General features: G+C 44.2%; 1 protein-coding gene across 3 annotated transcripts in view; it reads left to right on the top strand.

Moving 5' to 3' along the window:
* Positions 1-15,761, top strand: part of grb7 (growth factor receptor bound protein 7) — a 56,877-nt gene that overhangs the window by 11,737 nt on the left and 29,379 nt on the right. The window contains exon 3 of one of the 3 annotated variants that reach the window (XM_031894486.1): positions 3,013-3,071. The exons of the other annotated variants lie outside the window; for them this stretch is intronic. Within the exon in view, the coding sequence (XP_031750346.1) occupies positions 3,026-3,071 (46 nt within the window). The 5' untranslated portion in view covers positions 3,013-3,025. The remainder of the gene's footprint in view (positions 1-3,012; positions 3,072-15,761) is intronic. 3 annotated transcript variants of the gene reach the window in all.

Genomic DNA, 15,761 nt, shown 5'->3' with positions numbered 1-15,761 from the left:
AGGTTGGACCTTCAAGCGGGGCCCTGGTCAAAGGTTGGACCTTCAAGCGGGGCCCTGGTCAAAGGCTAGACCTTCAAGCTGGGCCCTGGTCAAAGGTTGGACCTTCACGCTGGGCTCTGGTCAAAGGCTGGACCTTCAAGCTGGGCTCTGTCAAAGGCTGGACCTTCAAGCTGGGCTCTGGTCAAAGGTTGGACCTTCAAGCTGGGCCCTGGTCAAAGGTTAGAACTTCAAGCTGGGCCCTGGTCAAAGTTTGGACCTTCAAGCTGGGCCCTGGTCAAAGGTTGGACCTTCAAGCTGGGCCCTGGTCAAAGGTTGGACCTTCAAGCTGGGCTCTGGTCAAAGGTTGGACCTTCAAGCTGGGCTCTGGTCAAAGGCTGGACCTTCAAGCTGGGCTCTGGTCAAAGGCTGGACCTTCAAATCTGGCCCTGGCCAAAGACCTTGAACTGTTGTGGTTACAGAATGATAGCCCTTGGCTGGTTACAGAATGATAGCCCTTGGCTGGTTACAAAATGATAGCCCTTGGCTGGTTACAGAATGATAGCCCTTGGCTGGTTACAGAATGATAGCCCTTGGCTGGTTACAGAATGATAGCCCTTGGCTGGTTACAGAATGATAGCCCTTGGCTGGTTACAGAATGATAGCCCTTGGCGGTTACAGAATGATAGCCCCTGGCTGGTTACAGAATGATAGCCCCTGGCTGGTTACAGAATGATCACAAAATGCGGCGAGGGTGGGACGCTCTGTACAGTTACACAATGCTCGCTCTGTGCCGTAGGTAAATGATCAAACAGCCCAGTTACCGGATTATGACAAGAATGGTCACAGTGCACGACTGCAAAGTGATACAGAATGATCCAGTTCTGGAACAAACAAAAAAAAAGGCACTTAGAAAATGATCACATTCTGTGATCTGACAGTTACCAGATGTTACCATGTAGTTAAAGGGCAACTGAAGGTGTGTCAGTGATTGAGCTGCTTATATTTATTAGTAACCACTAGATTTAAGGGCTTATTTACAAATACACATGCAGTCGGCCAAACAGGCATGCAAATTGCCATGGTTTTTACCCATAATGCATCCCAGAATCCTGGCGTCATTGCAGGCTTCAACATTCATAAACAGCATTAGCCGCCCCCCCAGTGCACTATGCATACTATTCACTATGGGCATATCGGTTGCTTGTGTAGATGCACCCCTAATATCCCTATCCCTGTAATCTGTTCCTTCAGTAGGAATAAATACCATTTTTATATGCTGAAATCCAGCTGCAAAACTGTTCTTCTCTTTCTGCATCATTTGTAATCCTGGCAGGGGAGGAGGGACTAAAACACTGATGTTACAGATTGTAACAACTTCCCCACAGCTTACAGACAGCATGCAGGAACTACATAACCCACAATGCATTGCACTGGGATGTTCCTTTCCTTATTGACATCAAGTGTGCTGGGAATTGTGGGAAACATTCACATTATAGTAGTTTAGTACTAGATCAGTGATCATACACAATATATTGTGTATGATCGGCAGTTGTTTCCAGCATTTGGTGTTAATGACCAATGAGAGAGGGACCATTTGCATCTGTCTGTCGGAGCCTGCGCTAGTACCTGAATGAGCACATATATTTGGCTTTTCAGTACTGGGAACAACAGGTGCTGTTCTGTTCTTGTCCTTTGCCCCCTGCTTCCTCGGCTTTAAATCTCCTTTTAGTGCCAGGTGTAGCTTTGGCACCATGACCTGCTGGTTTGTATGCTGGCGCTGGTACCTTGGCATGGGCACCCGTTTGTGCTCTCTGGCTTCAGTAAGGCCTCACTGTGAGTTCATGTTTATCTGCGGATGAGCCACTGCCAGCCTGAAGGGTTGTCCAACAACAATGTACTAGAGCAGTGATCCCCAACCAGTGGTTTATGAGCAACATGTTCCTCACCGCCCCCTTTGTTGCTCCCAGTGGCCTCAGAGTAGGTGCCCAGTTTTACATTTCCAGCTTGGAGGCAAGTTTTGGAATCCCAGAGACAGTTTTACCCCTCCTGCAGTCCAGGGCTACCAAATAGGCAATCACATTCCTTTATTTAGCATGCCCAAAGAACTTGTTTCATACTTGTGAGGCTCACCAATACTTTTTTCATCTGAGTGTGCTCACAAGTAAAAAAAGGTTGGGGATCCCTGTACTATAGGGGTGTACTGCAACAGGAACGGGGCACCGAGGACCGGATCTACTTCTCTTTCCATGCAACTTTTTTTCTCTTCTTTCTATTCTTTTTGTTCCTGCTACTGTCCTATCTACCATCTTTCATCTCTTCTACCCTTTGATGCATTTCTTCTCAACCCAGCATCTTCTACTTGCTCAATTACTCTGCATCCTAACCCCTTCCATCTTCTCTGCCTCCTCTGCATTCTTCATCTAGAACAGTGGTTCTCAACGTTCCTAATGCCGTGACCCTTTAATACAGTTCCTCATGTTGTGGTGACCCCCAACCATAAGATTATTCCTAAGACCATCGAAAATATATGTTTTCCGATGGTCTTAGGCGACCCCTGTGAAAGGGTCGTTCGACCCCCAAAGGGGTCCCGACCCACAGGTTGAGAACCGCTGATCTAGAATCTAAATTGTAAGTTCTCCATGGTTTATCCCCTTCACCTTTTGTTTTGGCCTTTACTTGCATGTGTTAATTGTACATGTAAAGTTCATGGAGGAGCCAAATAAGGGCTGTGATTGGCTATTAGGCAGTCTCTATGCAGCCTATCAGCTTACAGGGGCTTTATTTGGAAGTAAATCTTGTTTTTATTCAACCAAAACTTGCCCCCAAGTCAGGAATTCAAAAATAACTGCCTGGTTTGGTGGCACTGAGAGCAACATCCAAGGGGTTGGGGAACAACATGATGCCCCTGAGCCACTGGTTGGGGATCACTGGTCTAACCAACCTTTTTGCAAATTATTATCAGTCCCTAAAGTCTATCATTCCACACACACATCCAGCACAGGAGTAAGGTATATCATTTTTGTCATTTTTCAGACCTAGCCATTTAATGGAGCCGAATGGGCAGTTCTCTGCATCATGTGACCCTTCCTTGTGTAAGTAGCAATTAACACATAGCTCCTAGCAACCATAACCAAAAATAGCCAATTCCTATACAAATCAACATTCTTTTTTGTCTAAAAGATTCTGCAATTACGTTTACTAGGGACACTGAGTTTTTGCATTTTGCCTCTTAACTACAGATCCCAGGAGCCTCTAGGGTCAGTGTAAGTTTAAAGGGGTGGTTAACTCCAATTCTAAGTAACTTTGCAAGCGGTCTTCATTATTTTCATTTTTTTATGCTTTTGTAATGATTTGCTGACTCTTTCAAATGGGGGTCACTGACCCCGACAGACAAAAATCTATTGCTCTGTGAGGCTACGGTTTTATTGTTATTTTTACTTTTTATTACTTATCTTTCTATTCAGACCCTCTCCTATTCATATGTCTTTCATTCAAACCACGCCCTGGTTGCTAAGGTAATTTGGATCCTAGCAAACAGATAACTGCTGAGATTCCAAACTAAAGAGCTGCAGAACAAAAAGTGAAATAACTGAAAAACTATACATAATGAAAAATGAAGACCAATTGCAAATCGTCTCAAAATATCACTCTCTACATCATGCTAAAGGTTAACAACCCCTTTAAAGCTGTAGTACTAATAGCAAGTCATCTTCTGCTAACAACGAGGAACAGGTTTGGTGTTTTTCATAGAGAAGCATTAACTTACCCTTGACTGGATGCCAGGCATGTGTCAGCTTGTGGCTTGTAATACCTTGAGTACATACGGACACCCCCTGACTGATTGCAACAGGCGCTAATCACCAAAAACAGACTTACGATGAAAACAAAAACTGATGCAATTTCTTAAGAATTGGGTGTTCCATCAATGTTAAGCTCTTCTAATTATCAGATACGTTTTGGAAACAATAGGAACGCCCACATGATATCATTATGGGAAGAGTATTCAGACGTGAATCAGTAAGTCCATTGGTTTTAAAGGGGCGCTGACACTGTAAGCTTTACCCTTTATTTCATTATACGGGTATAGGATCCATTATCGTAAACCCATTATCCAGAAAGCTCTGAAGACCATCTGGAAGACCATCTCCCATAGACTCCATTTTAATCAAATTTATTAATAAAACAGTACCTGTACTTGATCCCAACTAAGATATAATTACCCCTTATTGGGGCAGAACAGCCCTATTGGGTTTATTTCATGGTTAAATGATTCCCTTTTCTCTGTAATAATAAAACAGTACCTGTACTTGATCCCAACTAAGATATAATTACCCCTTATTGGGGCAGAACAGCCCTATTGGGTTTATTTCATGGTTAAATGATTCCCTTTTCTCTGTAATAATAAAACAGTACCTGTACTTGATCCCAACTAAGATATAATTACCCCTTATTGGGGCAGAACAGCCCTATTGGGTTTATTTCATGGTTAAATGATTCCCTTTTCTCTGTAATAATAAAACGGTACCTGTACTTGATCCCAACTAAGATATAATTACCCCTTATTGGGGCAGAACAGTCCTATTGGGTTTATTTCATGGTTAAATGATTCCCTTTTCTCTGTAATAATAAAACAGTACCTGTACTTGATCTCAACTAAGATATAATTACCCCCCCCCCCTCAGATAGCCCTCATACATAGATACAAGGGAAAAAGGCAATAGCAATACTTCAATAAGACACAGAAAGACAAGCTATTAGCCAAAACAAAGGTTGAAAGATGAATAGTACACGTACTAACAAAAGAAAGACACTGCAATAGTTATGTTATTAACTTACTTTATTTACTTTATGTACAATGAACAAATGCCAACTGAAACAAATGTTGTAAACTATGTGCATTTAATTTTCAATAAAAGAATTGTTAAAAAAAAAAAAAAAAGATATAATTACCCCTTATTGGGGGCAGAACAGCCCTATTGGGCTTATTTCATGGTTAAATGATTCCCTTTTCTCTATAATAATAAAACAGTACCTGTACTTGATCCCAACTAAGATATAATTACCCCTTATTGGGGCAGAACAGCCCTATTGGGCTTATTTCATGGTAAATGATTCCCTTTTCTCTGTAATAATAAAACAGTACCTGTACTTGATCCCAACTAAGATATAATTACCCCTTATTGGGGCAGAACAGCCCTATTGGGTTTATTTCATGGTTAAATGATTCCCTTTTCTCTGTAATAATAAAACAGTACCTGTACTTGATCCCAACTAAGATATAATTACCCCTTATTGGGGGCAGAACAGCCCTATTGGGTTTTTTTAATGTCTATATAATTGTTGAGTAGACTTAAATTAGGGACATCCAAATTATGAAAGATCCCTTATCTGGAAAACCCCAGGTCCACAAGCTTTCTGGATAACTGGTCTCATACCTGTTTATTAAAAGAAACCCTTGGACTTTCCTAGGCAGTAACTAGCTAGTCTGTAAAGGCAGCAGCTAGGTCTTAAGGTGATACATGGGCTGATACAAGCCACCAATTTGGCTCAACCGGTCCAAGCCAGCAGCTCTTTGGCCTGTGTATGGGGCCTGATTGACCACCTGTTGGACAGATACCTAGGGATATAGTTAGTTAGATAAACCCAATTTGACTCTGCATATGAATGGCCCTTTGTGACAAAGGTCTTCTCCTTTGACAACCCTGCAACATGAGTGAGTCTTAACATGTATGACCAGTTTCGTTTTAGAAGACAATCTGCTCCAGGGCATTTGTCTAAAATGTCCAGGGTGTTTATCTAAAAGCTTTAATGAGAGGTGCGGCTTCTGTTATGCCTGGAATTTTTGCAGCAGTGTCATTTTCCAAGGATTTTACAGAAAGTTGTCTTTGTTGTTGGCTTTCAATTTGTGCTCCCCCTAGTGGCAGAATGCAGACTTTATGAATGCTTAGTAACATTTCTACATTATGGGTTGGGTTTAAAATCTATAAATGCATAAAAGTAGCAGGAAATAAAGAAAATCAGTTAATTGGGAATTAATCAGAATTGGGGAAAAAATGATCTATCTGATCATGCTGTGACTGTGATTCAAAATAGGCCCTGGCATTGCAAGTACACAGAGACCCAAACAGCCCCCCCCCCTGCCCAATAAATAGTGACTGTCTATGGCATCTTACAGCAGCCCCTCTGGCATTTGCCAGAACCCACAGATTGCCAGTCCGGGCCTGTATCTATCCTTCCCTCCTCCATAGTGGAGAATTATTAGTTCTGGACTGGGATACAAAATAGGCCCTGGCATTTCAAGTACACAGAGACCCAAACAGCCCCCCCAGCCCAATAAATAGTGACTGTCTATGGCACCTTACAGCCCCCCTGGCATTCCCAGTACCCAGAGGCACAAACAGCCCCCCCCAGCCCAATAAATAGTGACTGTCTATGGCACCTTACAGCCCCCCTGGCATTCCCAGTACCCAGAGGCACAAACAGCCCCCCCAGCCCAATAAATAGTGACTGTCTGTGGCACCTTACAGCCCCCCTGGCATTCCCAGTACCCAGAGGCACAAACAGCCCCCCCAGCCCAATAAATAGTGACTGTCTGTGGCACCTTACAGCCCCCCTGGCATTCCCAGTACCCAGAGGCACAAACAGCCCCCCCAGCCCAATACATAGTGACTGTCTATGGCACCTTACAGCCCCCCTGGCATTCCCAGTACCCAGAGGCACAAACAGCCCCCCCAGCCCAATAAATAGTGACTGTCTGTGGCACCTTACAGCCCCCCTGGCATTCCCAGTACCCAGAGGCACAAACAGCCCCCCCAGCCCAATAAATAGTGACTGTCTGTGGCACCTTACAGCCCCCCTGGCATTCCCAGTACCCAGAGGCACAAACAGCCCCCCCAGCCCAATACATAGTGACTGTCTGTGGCACCATACAGCCCCCCTGGCATTCCCAGTACCCAGAGGCACAAACAGCCCCCCAGCAGCCCAATAAATAGTGACTGTCTGTGGCAGCTTACAGCCCCCCTGGCATTCCCAGTACCCAGAGACACAAACAGCCCCCCAGCCCAATAAATAGTGACTGCCTATGGCATCTTACAGCCCCCCCTGGCATTCCCAGTACCCAGAGGCACAAACAGCCCCCCAGCCCAATAAATAGTGACTGTCTGTGGCATCTTACAGCCCCCCTGGCATTCCCAGTACCCAGAGGCACAAACAGCCCCCAGCCCAATAAATAGTGACTGTCTATGGCATCTTACAGCCCCCCTGGCATTCCCAGTACCCAGAGGCCCAAACAGCCCCCAGCCCAATAAATAGTGACTGTCTATGGCACCTTACAGCCCCCCTGGCATTCCCAGTACCCAGAGGCACAAACAGGCCCCCCCCAGCCCAATAAATAGTGTCTATGGCACCTTACAGCCCCCCTGGCATTCCCAGTACCCAGAGGCACAAACAGGCCCCCCCCAGCCCAATAAATAGTGACTGCCTATGGCACCTTACAGCAGCCCCTCTGGCATTTGCCAGTACCCACAGATTGCCAGTCCAGGCCTGGTGATGGGCACCTAAGAAGCCCCTAGCTTGTATATACACGTTCAGCTTTATGTTTGTCCCCTTTGTGCCCTCACTATCTGCCTAGACACAACTTGCCCTAGGATTGCCTGGGTAAATAGGTATTGCAATTGCAAAAGATACCATACCATAGTCGTGTGTGGGTGTGAGCCTGGTAGCACCTACAGCTTCTAATCTAAAGCAAATACATTGCGTCTTTCTTCTAGGAACAACAAGCCATTGAGTGCGCTAAGTAGCACTTGGCCATATGTGCCCAGTTTTCAATGGGTGCGGTGCCAATCCTAATTGCTTTGCATTTAGCTGCACTCCAGTCTGAATGCTTTTTGCATAAACAAAGCAGAGACTTCCTGCCTTTTTTAAAAAAAAATATTTAATGTTACCATTTGATTTAGGGCAATGGCACATAAGGGGACACTGCGTGCCACTGGCTTTAATTCAATATCATTTTCCAAAATTGCTGGATCTTTACCTTTCCAATGACATGGACTTTGTGCCTGTATCTTCCACTGTTCCTGCAGCTGCCAATAGATGCTGGGGTAGTTTAACAGTAGGTGAAGGCAAGGGGGGTATAATGGTGGGTATATGGGTTGTTGGACAAATGAACCAATGTAATCCCTGATCCGACGGGAAAATGAAACCTGCCTGATTGAGTTCTGGCCAGATTCAGCTAGGCTCATCAGGGGTGCCCATACACGGGTAGATAAGCTGCAGTACAGGTATAGGACCTGTTAGCCAGAATGCTCAGGACCATGGGTTTTCCGGATAAGGGATCTTTCCGTAATTTGCATCTCCATACCTTAAGTCTGCTAAAAACCATTTAAATATTGAATAAACCCAATAGGGCTGTTCTGCCCCCAATAAGGGGTAATTATATCTTAGTTGGGATCAAGTACATGTACTGTTTTATTATTACAGAGAAAAGGGAATCATTTAACCATTAAATAAACCCAATAGGGCTGTTCTGCCCCCAATAAGGGGTAATTATATCTTAGTTGGGATCAAGTACATGTACTGTTTTATTATTACAGAGAAAAGGGAATCATTTAACTATGAAATAAACCCAATAGGGCTGTTCTGCCCCCAATAAGGGGTAATTATATCTTAGTTGGGATCAAGTACAGGTACTGTTTTATTATTACAGAGAAAAGGGAATCATTTAACCATGAAATAAACCCAATAGGGCTGTTCTGCCCCCAATAAGGGGTAATTATATCTTAGTTGGGATCAAGTACAGGTACTGTTTTATTATTACAGAGAAAAGGGAATCATTTAACCATGAAATAAACCCAATAGGACTGTTCTGCCCCAATAAGGGGTAATTATATCTTAGTTGGGATCAAGTACAGGTACTGTTTTATTATTACAGAGAAAAGGGAATCATTTAACCATGAAATAAACCCAATAGGGCTGTTCTGCCCACAATAAGGGGTAATTATATCTTAGTTGGGATCAAGTACAGGTACTGTTTTAGTATTACAAAAAAAAGGAAATAATTTGTAAAAATTAGAATTATTTGCTTATAATGGAGTCTATGGGAGACCTATGGGAACTTTCTGGATAATGGGTTTCCCGGATAAGGGATCCCATACCTGTACCCAAATCGGCAGCTGGGATCTGCCCTTGTATGACCACCTTTACACATCATTGTGGGTTTTTGAGCCCTTAGGGATAATGCAACCTAGGGAGATTAGCAGCAGCTAATTGGGTCTGGCTTGAAACAGGTTTTATTGTTTCCTGCGTGGAAGTCAAAAAAAAAAAAAAAGTTACGTTCCCAGTAGAAAACAATGAAGCTCATTTTTGCCATTTACAAGTAGCAGCTACTAATCTCCCAGTGTGACATTAGCCTTATCTGGATTAATCAGCGGAGATAAAAACTAAAGCTCAGGGCAGCACAGAGAGCAGCTCCTCAGCAGCTTTGCCATTTGAAATGTTCTGTTGGTTGGATATATTTATAAGCAGAAAACTGCTCTGCGCTGATTCAGTGTGGGTTATATTATATATTTCCTATCCTTTCCTATAACTGCACATTCATGTAATCCTCTGAACGCTCGTTAAAGGGGAACTCTCGCTTCTGAACCAAAGTTGGTTAAAGAGCCCCACACAGCACAGAAACCCCTAATATCCCTATCCCTGTAATCTGTTCCTTCAAACAGTAGGAATAAATACCATTTTTATATACTAATAAGTCAAAAGGGATTCTGGGAACAAATTCCTTAAGGCTCTTAGAAAAATCCCATTTACACGGGTTTATCTTATAGGCTGTGTATCCCGACTCCTGGCTCTACCTAAGCTGATCAGTAAACCCTGCGGGCGAAACCGGTCTGTAGTTGGGGATCTGAACAGCTATTATCCCGGCTTCTGCTTTAAAACCCAGTGGGTGAGCTTAAGCCTATAGGGTAAACCCATGTAAATGGGATTTTGACCCTTTTAATATGCTGAAATCCAGCTGCAATACAGTTCTTCTCTTTCTGCATCATTTGAAATCCTGGCAGGGGAGGAGGGACTAAAACATTGATGTTACAGATTGTAACAACTTCCCCACAGCTTACAGACAGCATGCAGGAACTACATAACCCACAATGCATTGCACTGGGATGTTCCTTCCCTTATTGTCACGTGTGCAGCAGGGGATTGTGGGATTGGGAGGAGGCAGGCTGAGGGACAGGCGACTACTGTTACAGTTTATTTGAGTCACAAAGTAGTCAGTTAGATCAGCAGGGGAACAGGGGCCGGGGTTTAGGGAACTGTTCCAAAGCAGATTATTATATAAAAAATATGCAGCCTTTTCATGATTTTTAAATTGATGTATATTGCAAAGTTGTGTTTGGGTGAAGTTCCCCTTTAAGAAGTACAGGGCATTATTATGTGGGGTGCCTTCAATGATTTATAAGCAGCGTTCTAGAAAAACCCAGCCTCACTTGATCTTGTGACCTCTTCCTGGACCAGGAGAAATCCAGACTAAGCCCCACTTTCTAGCTCTATCGCCAACGGCCAAACAGCAACCTAAGCCAAAGGGCTTTAAATGCTGCCTCATTTTGGCCGCTGAGAGAAGAGGTGCAGAAAGCTGGCACGGCAGGATGCTGACGGGGAAGGGCAGTGTACGTGCCCTCTATACTTGGCTCCGTTACAAGCCGTAATCCAACCCCGGCAAGAACGTCTCCCTCTGTTTGGAATGTATGTTGTGAAAGGAAAGCTCTTGCAGCGTCATGCCAACAGCTAAATATATACCCACACCGAGCGGGCAGAGGGGGCACTGACTTGTAGCACTGATGAATAACAGACTTCACACGGTCTAGTGAAATAAACAGGGGAAAATAAAAACCCCGGCAACTTAATGCATGGCCTTCGTTATGAGATCATTCCGCATGTTTTATTAGGGGTGACTTCATTTATGAGATGTTATACAAGGCAATTTAGGTGCCATAGCGAAGACGTATCTCGTGCAACTGGATGATATACAGTCGGTAGGTGTTATAAAGAGCAACGCACAGACTGGTTTGGATACTGGTTAGACTGAGCTATAGGGTAGAGTCATATATGGAGCAATAGGGGGTACAGGGAAATGCTACCCAATGCAATGGCCGTAGTGAGAGCTAAATAGGAAACGTTATAAGGAGGGCTATAGGGAGCAATAGGAGGAGTTATACGGAGGGGTATATGGAGCAATAGGGGGAGTTATAGGGAGGGGTATATGGGGCAATAGGGGGAGTTATAGGGAGGGTTATATGGAGCAATAGGGGGATTTATAGGGAGGGGTATATGGAGCAATAGGGGGAGTTATAGGGAGGGTTATATGGAGCAATAGGAGGAGTTATAGGGAGGGTTATATGGAGCAATAGGGGGAGTTATAGGGAGGGTTATATGGAGCAATAGAAGGAGTTATAGGGAGGGTTATATGGAGCAATAGGAGGAGTTATAGGGAGGGGTATATGGAGCAATAGGAGGAGTTATAGGGAGGGGTATATGGGGCACTAGGGGGAGTTATAGGGAGGGGTATATGGAGCAATAGGGGGAGTTATAGGGTGGGCTATATGGAGCAATAGGGGGAGTTATAGGGAGGGGTATATGGAGCAATAGGGGGAGTTATAGGGAGGGGTATATGGAGCAATAGGGAGGTTATAGGGAGGGTTATATGGAGCAGTAGGGGGAGTTATAGGGAGGGTTATATGGAGCAATAGAAGGAGTTATAGGGAGGGTTATATGGTGCAATAGGGGGAGTTATAGAAAGGTTATATGGAGCAATAGGAGGAGTTATAGGGAGGGTTATATGGAGCAAAAGAAGGAGTTATAGGGAGGGTTATATGGAGCAAAAGAAGGAGTTATAGGGAGGGTTATATGGAGCAAAAGAAGGAGTTATAGGGAGGGTTATATGGAGCAAAAGAAGGAGTTATAGGGAGGGTTACATGTTAGGGTTAGGATATGTTATATGGAGGGCTATATGAAGCAATATACTACTATATGAAGCAATGCTTTTGCATGTTGTATGGTGTAGTAGAAGTGGCAATAAGGAGGGGACTGCATGAAAGCAACTGAATGAATTATAGGAAGGTTATACAGAGCACATAAAAGGGGTGTTTAGAAAAGTCTGGGACAATTTTCACCAGAACCTACGGCAGCCAATCAGGAATTTGCAAGGATTCTCATCAAGGCATCGGAAAACATTACAATGTGTGGTGGCAATAACTGCTAATGTTGGCAATGACAACGCCAGTATCAAACCCCCATAAAAACTTTTCTAAATATAACTCAGTTTATCAGTTGTACAAATCAAGGTAAACTCCTTCAGGTCAATTGCACCGCATCCGGGGAATCATAAAAGATCTTTCCTTTTTAGGAGCAACAGCTAAGCTCTCATTTTACTGTGTTCAGAAATTCATTGCAGACCTGTAGATATTTAGATATTCAGTTAACTCCAGATGGCCGAATGTCTTCTTTATAAGTCATTTCTGTACTTTGCTCAGCCATGTACTCAAGACTCCAAAGAGCTCTTTAAAAATGGTAGATAAGGGCAGATACAGACAATATTGCCTGCTGATTTAGCAACTCTTGGTCAGGCCAAGCTCAATGTCAGCAGTTATAGGTACCAGCCCAATTGTTGGGTAATGAAATTGCTGTCAAACCTTTTGGTGTTCAAGAGTGGTGGTGTTAAATAAATAAAGGCCAAACACCAAAAATCTCTAAGGGGCTATTGACAATCCCTTGTAAGTAGAAGAAAGTGCATTTTGTTGTTGTTTCCGCACATTTTTGGGGACAACTGTAAAGTAGAATTGGAGAGGTTGTGCAAGAAGATTTAGGGCTCTGGTACACGGGGAGATTAGTCGCCCGCGGCAAAACTCCCTGCTCGCGGGCGACTAATCTCCCCGAGTTGCCTTCCCTCTGCCATCCCACCGGCGAACATGTAAGTCGCCGGCGGGATGGCAGACGCGGCGGCGCGATTTCGGGAAATCGCCGAAAAAGCCTCGCGAGTCTTTTTCGGCGATTTGCGCGAAATCGCGCCGCCGCGTCTGCCATCCCGCCGGCGACTTACATGTTCGCCGGTGGGATGGCAGAGGGAAGGCAACTCGGGGAGATTAGTCGCCCGCGAGCAGGGAGTTTTGCCGCGGGCGACTAATCTCCCCGTGTACCAGAGCCCTTAAGAGAGTTTGAAGAAGCAATTCAGTTTTAGAAAACCAAAGAGATAAGACTCATGGCATTAATATTGTTTGCAATGTATTGGTTCAGGGATTTATCTGGTTGACTTTTGATAGGAAAGGCAAACTAGAGTGTGTCTTGCAGTGGGTCATGGATTAAAAAGGAGCTAAACAGGATTATGTGAGGTCAAGCTGTAGAAGGATGTGTGTTTTTCAGCCACACCAAAGTGATCAAATAAAAATACATTAATAATTGCAGTACCAGAGCTAGAGGTGGGCACAAGATGGTAGTGATTTTCAGTACCAGAGCTAGAGGTGAGCAGAAGATGGTAGCAGTTTGCAGGCACAGAGCTAGAGGTGGGCAGAAGATGGTAGCGATTTGCAGGCCCAGAGCTAGAGGTGGGCAGAAGATGGTAGTGATTTTCAGTACCAGAGCTAGAGGTGGGCAGAAGATGGTAGCAGTTTGCAGGCACAGAGCTAGAGGTGGGCAGAAGATGGTAGCGATTTGCAGGCCCAGAGCTAGAGGTGGCCAGAAGATGGTAGATGCTAGTGATTTTCAGTACCAGAGCTAGAGGTGAGCAGAAGATGGTAGTGATTTGTAGTACCAGAGCTAGAGGTGGGCAGAAGATGGTAGCGATTTGCAGGCCCAGAGCTAGAGGTGGGCAGAAGATGGTAGCGATTTGCAGTACCATAGCTAGATGTGGGCAGAAGATGGTAGCGATTTGCAGGCCCAGAGCTAGAGGTGGGCAGAAGATGGTAGTGATTTGCAGTACCAGAGCTAGAGGTGGGCAGAAGATGGTAGCGATTTGCAGGCCCAAAACTAGAGGTGGGCAGAAGATGGTAGTGATTTGCAGTACCAGAGCTAGAGGTGGGCAGAAGATGGTAGCGATTTGCAGGCCCAAAACTAGAGGTGGGCAGAAGATGGTAGTGATTTGCAGTACCAGAGCTAGATGTGGGCAGAAGATGGTAGTGATTTGCAGGCCCAGAGCTAGAGGTGGGCAGAAGATGGTAGCGATTTGCAGGCCCAGAGCTAGAGGTGGGCAGAAGATGGTAGCGATTTGCAGGCCCAGAGCTAGAGGTGGGCAGAAGATGGTAGCGATTTGCAGGCCCAGAGCTAGAGGTGGGCAGAAGATGCTAGTAATTTGCAATATCAGAGCTAGAAGTGGGCAGAATTTGCTAGTAATTTGCAATATCAGAGCTAGAGGTGGGCTGAAGATGGTAGTGATTTGCAGTACCAGAGCTAGAGGTGGGCTGAAGATGCTACTGATTGCCAGGCCCAGAGCTAGAGGTGGGCTGAAGAGGCAATTGCCTTGGATGTGTTGTTGGGGGCACTGGGTACATACCTTTTCTGCCTACCTTTCACAAGTTTTGACCCTTCAGTTGTGGGTGAATGCCAAGCCGAGGTGATGAGATATTATCTATAGTACTGCCATAAAGATAATAATCAGATAGTATGCACTCTTGAATTACTCTCTACATTTGGTCCCTGCATTATAAAGAGACCCAGTAATTTGCCCAAGGCTAGGAACAAGGAGGTGACAAAGAAATGAGGGTTTTGTCTAGATAATACAGCAGGTGGAATAGCAGCAGCATTTAGTCAAGGGCACAGCTGTAATATGTGCTCTGTTGCACGCTCTTTACTTATAATACAATTTTACTGTAGACATTAAACAATAGTTTCCCCTGATCCCCTTCCTCAGTTCTCAACGCCTTTTTTGGAGTTCTTTGATGGTGCAACCACCCCCAAAACAGAATACCCAGTACTTGCCATAGCATCCAAATACATTATGAAGTATCTGCCAGGGGCATAACTATATGTAAAAAGAGACTTCTACTTTAATAAGAATCTATGGAATGTATATACACTGTAAATTAATCCACTTATATTCCTCAACTTCACTTATTAGCACCATAGATATATTAGGACGGCCAGGAAAGGGGACTTAGATTCAAAGTTGGCTTTGAGGCACATGGCCCTGTTATTATGCCAAAAATAAGAGTACAGTCATGGGTCAGAAGATTGGTTAGAGTAATTCTAGTGTGTTCTGGGCCTAGTTCCCATTGCTGTGGATCAGGAATGCCTGATTTACAACCCCATACTGTGGTATTTTTTCTGCCCCAGTTGTGCTAATTATAACATTTCCTCTCTGAAGGGCTAAACCATTTATACTGTTATGGGATTGCCGTCACATGACAATGACACACTAGGCCAGTGGTTCCCAACCAGTGGCTCAAGACAAGTTTCTCACAAACCCTTTTTTGAATTTTTAATTTGGAGCCATAAAGACCATGTGTACTGCCAAACAGAGCCTCCTGTAGTCTTCCAATACACACAGGTTTTTTTCATGCTTGCTTTGCGCCCCATATGTTTTAATTATTAAAAGAATACTATATTGAAGCCATAAGACCTGAAGCTCAAGAAGAATACTATATAGAAGCTATAAGACACGAAGGTCAATAAGAATACTAAATAGAAGCTATGAGACCCATAGAGCAATAAGAATAATATATAGAAGCTATGAGACACTTAGAGCAATAAGAATAATATATAGAAGCTATGAGACCCATAGAGCAATAAGAATAATATAT

This window comes from Xenopus tropicalis, chromosome 10 (assembly GCF_000004195.4).
Source record: "Xenopus tropicalis strain Nigerian chromosome 10, UCB_Xtro_10.0, whole genome shotgun sequence".
NCBI lineage: Eukaryota > Metazoa > Chordata > Amphibia > Anura > Pipidae > Xenopus > Xenopus tropicalis.
The sequence above is the reverse complement of the archived record's forward strand: the minus strand, read 5'-3'. Positions and strand labels throughout refer to the sequence as shown.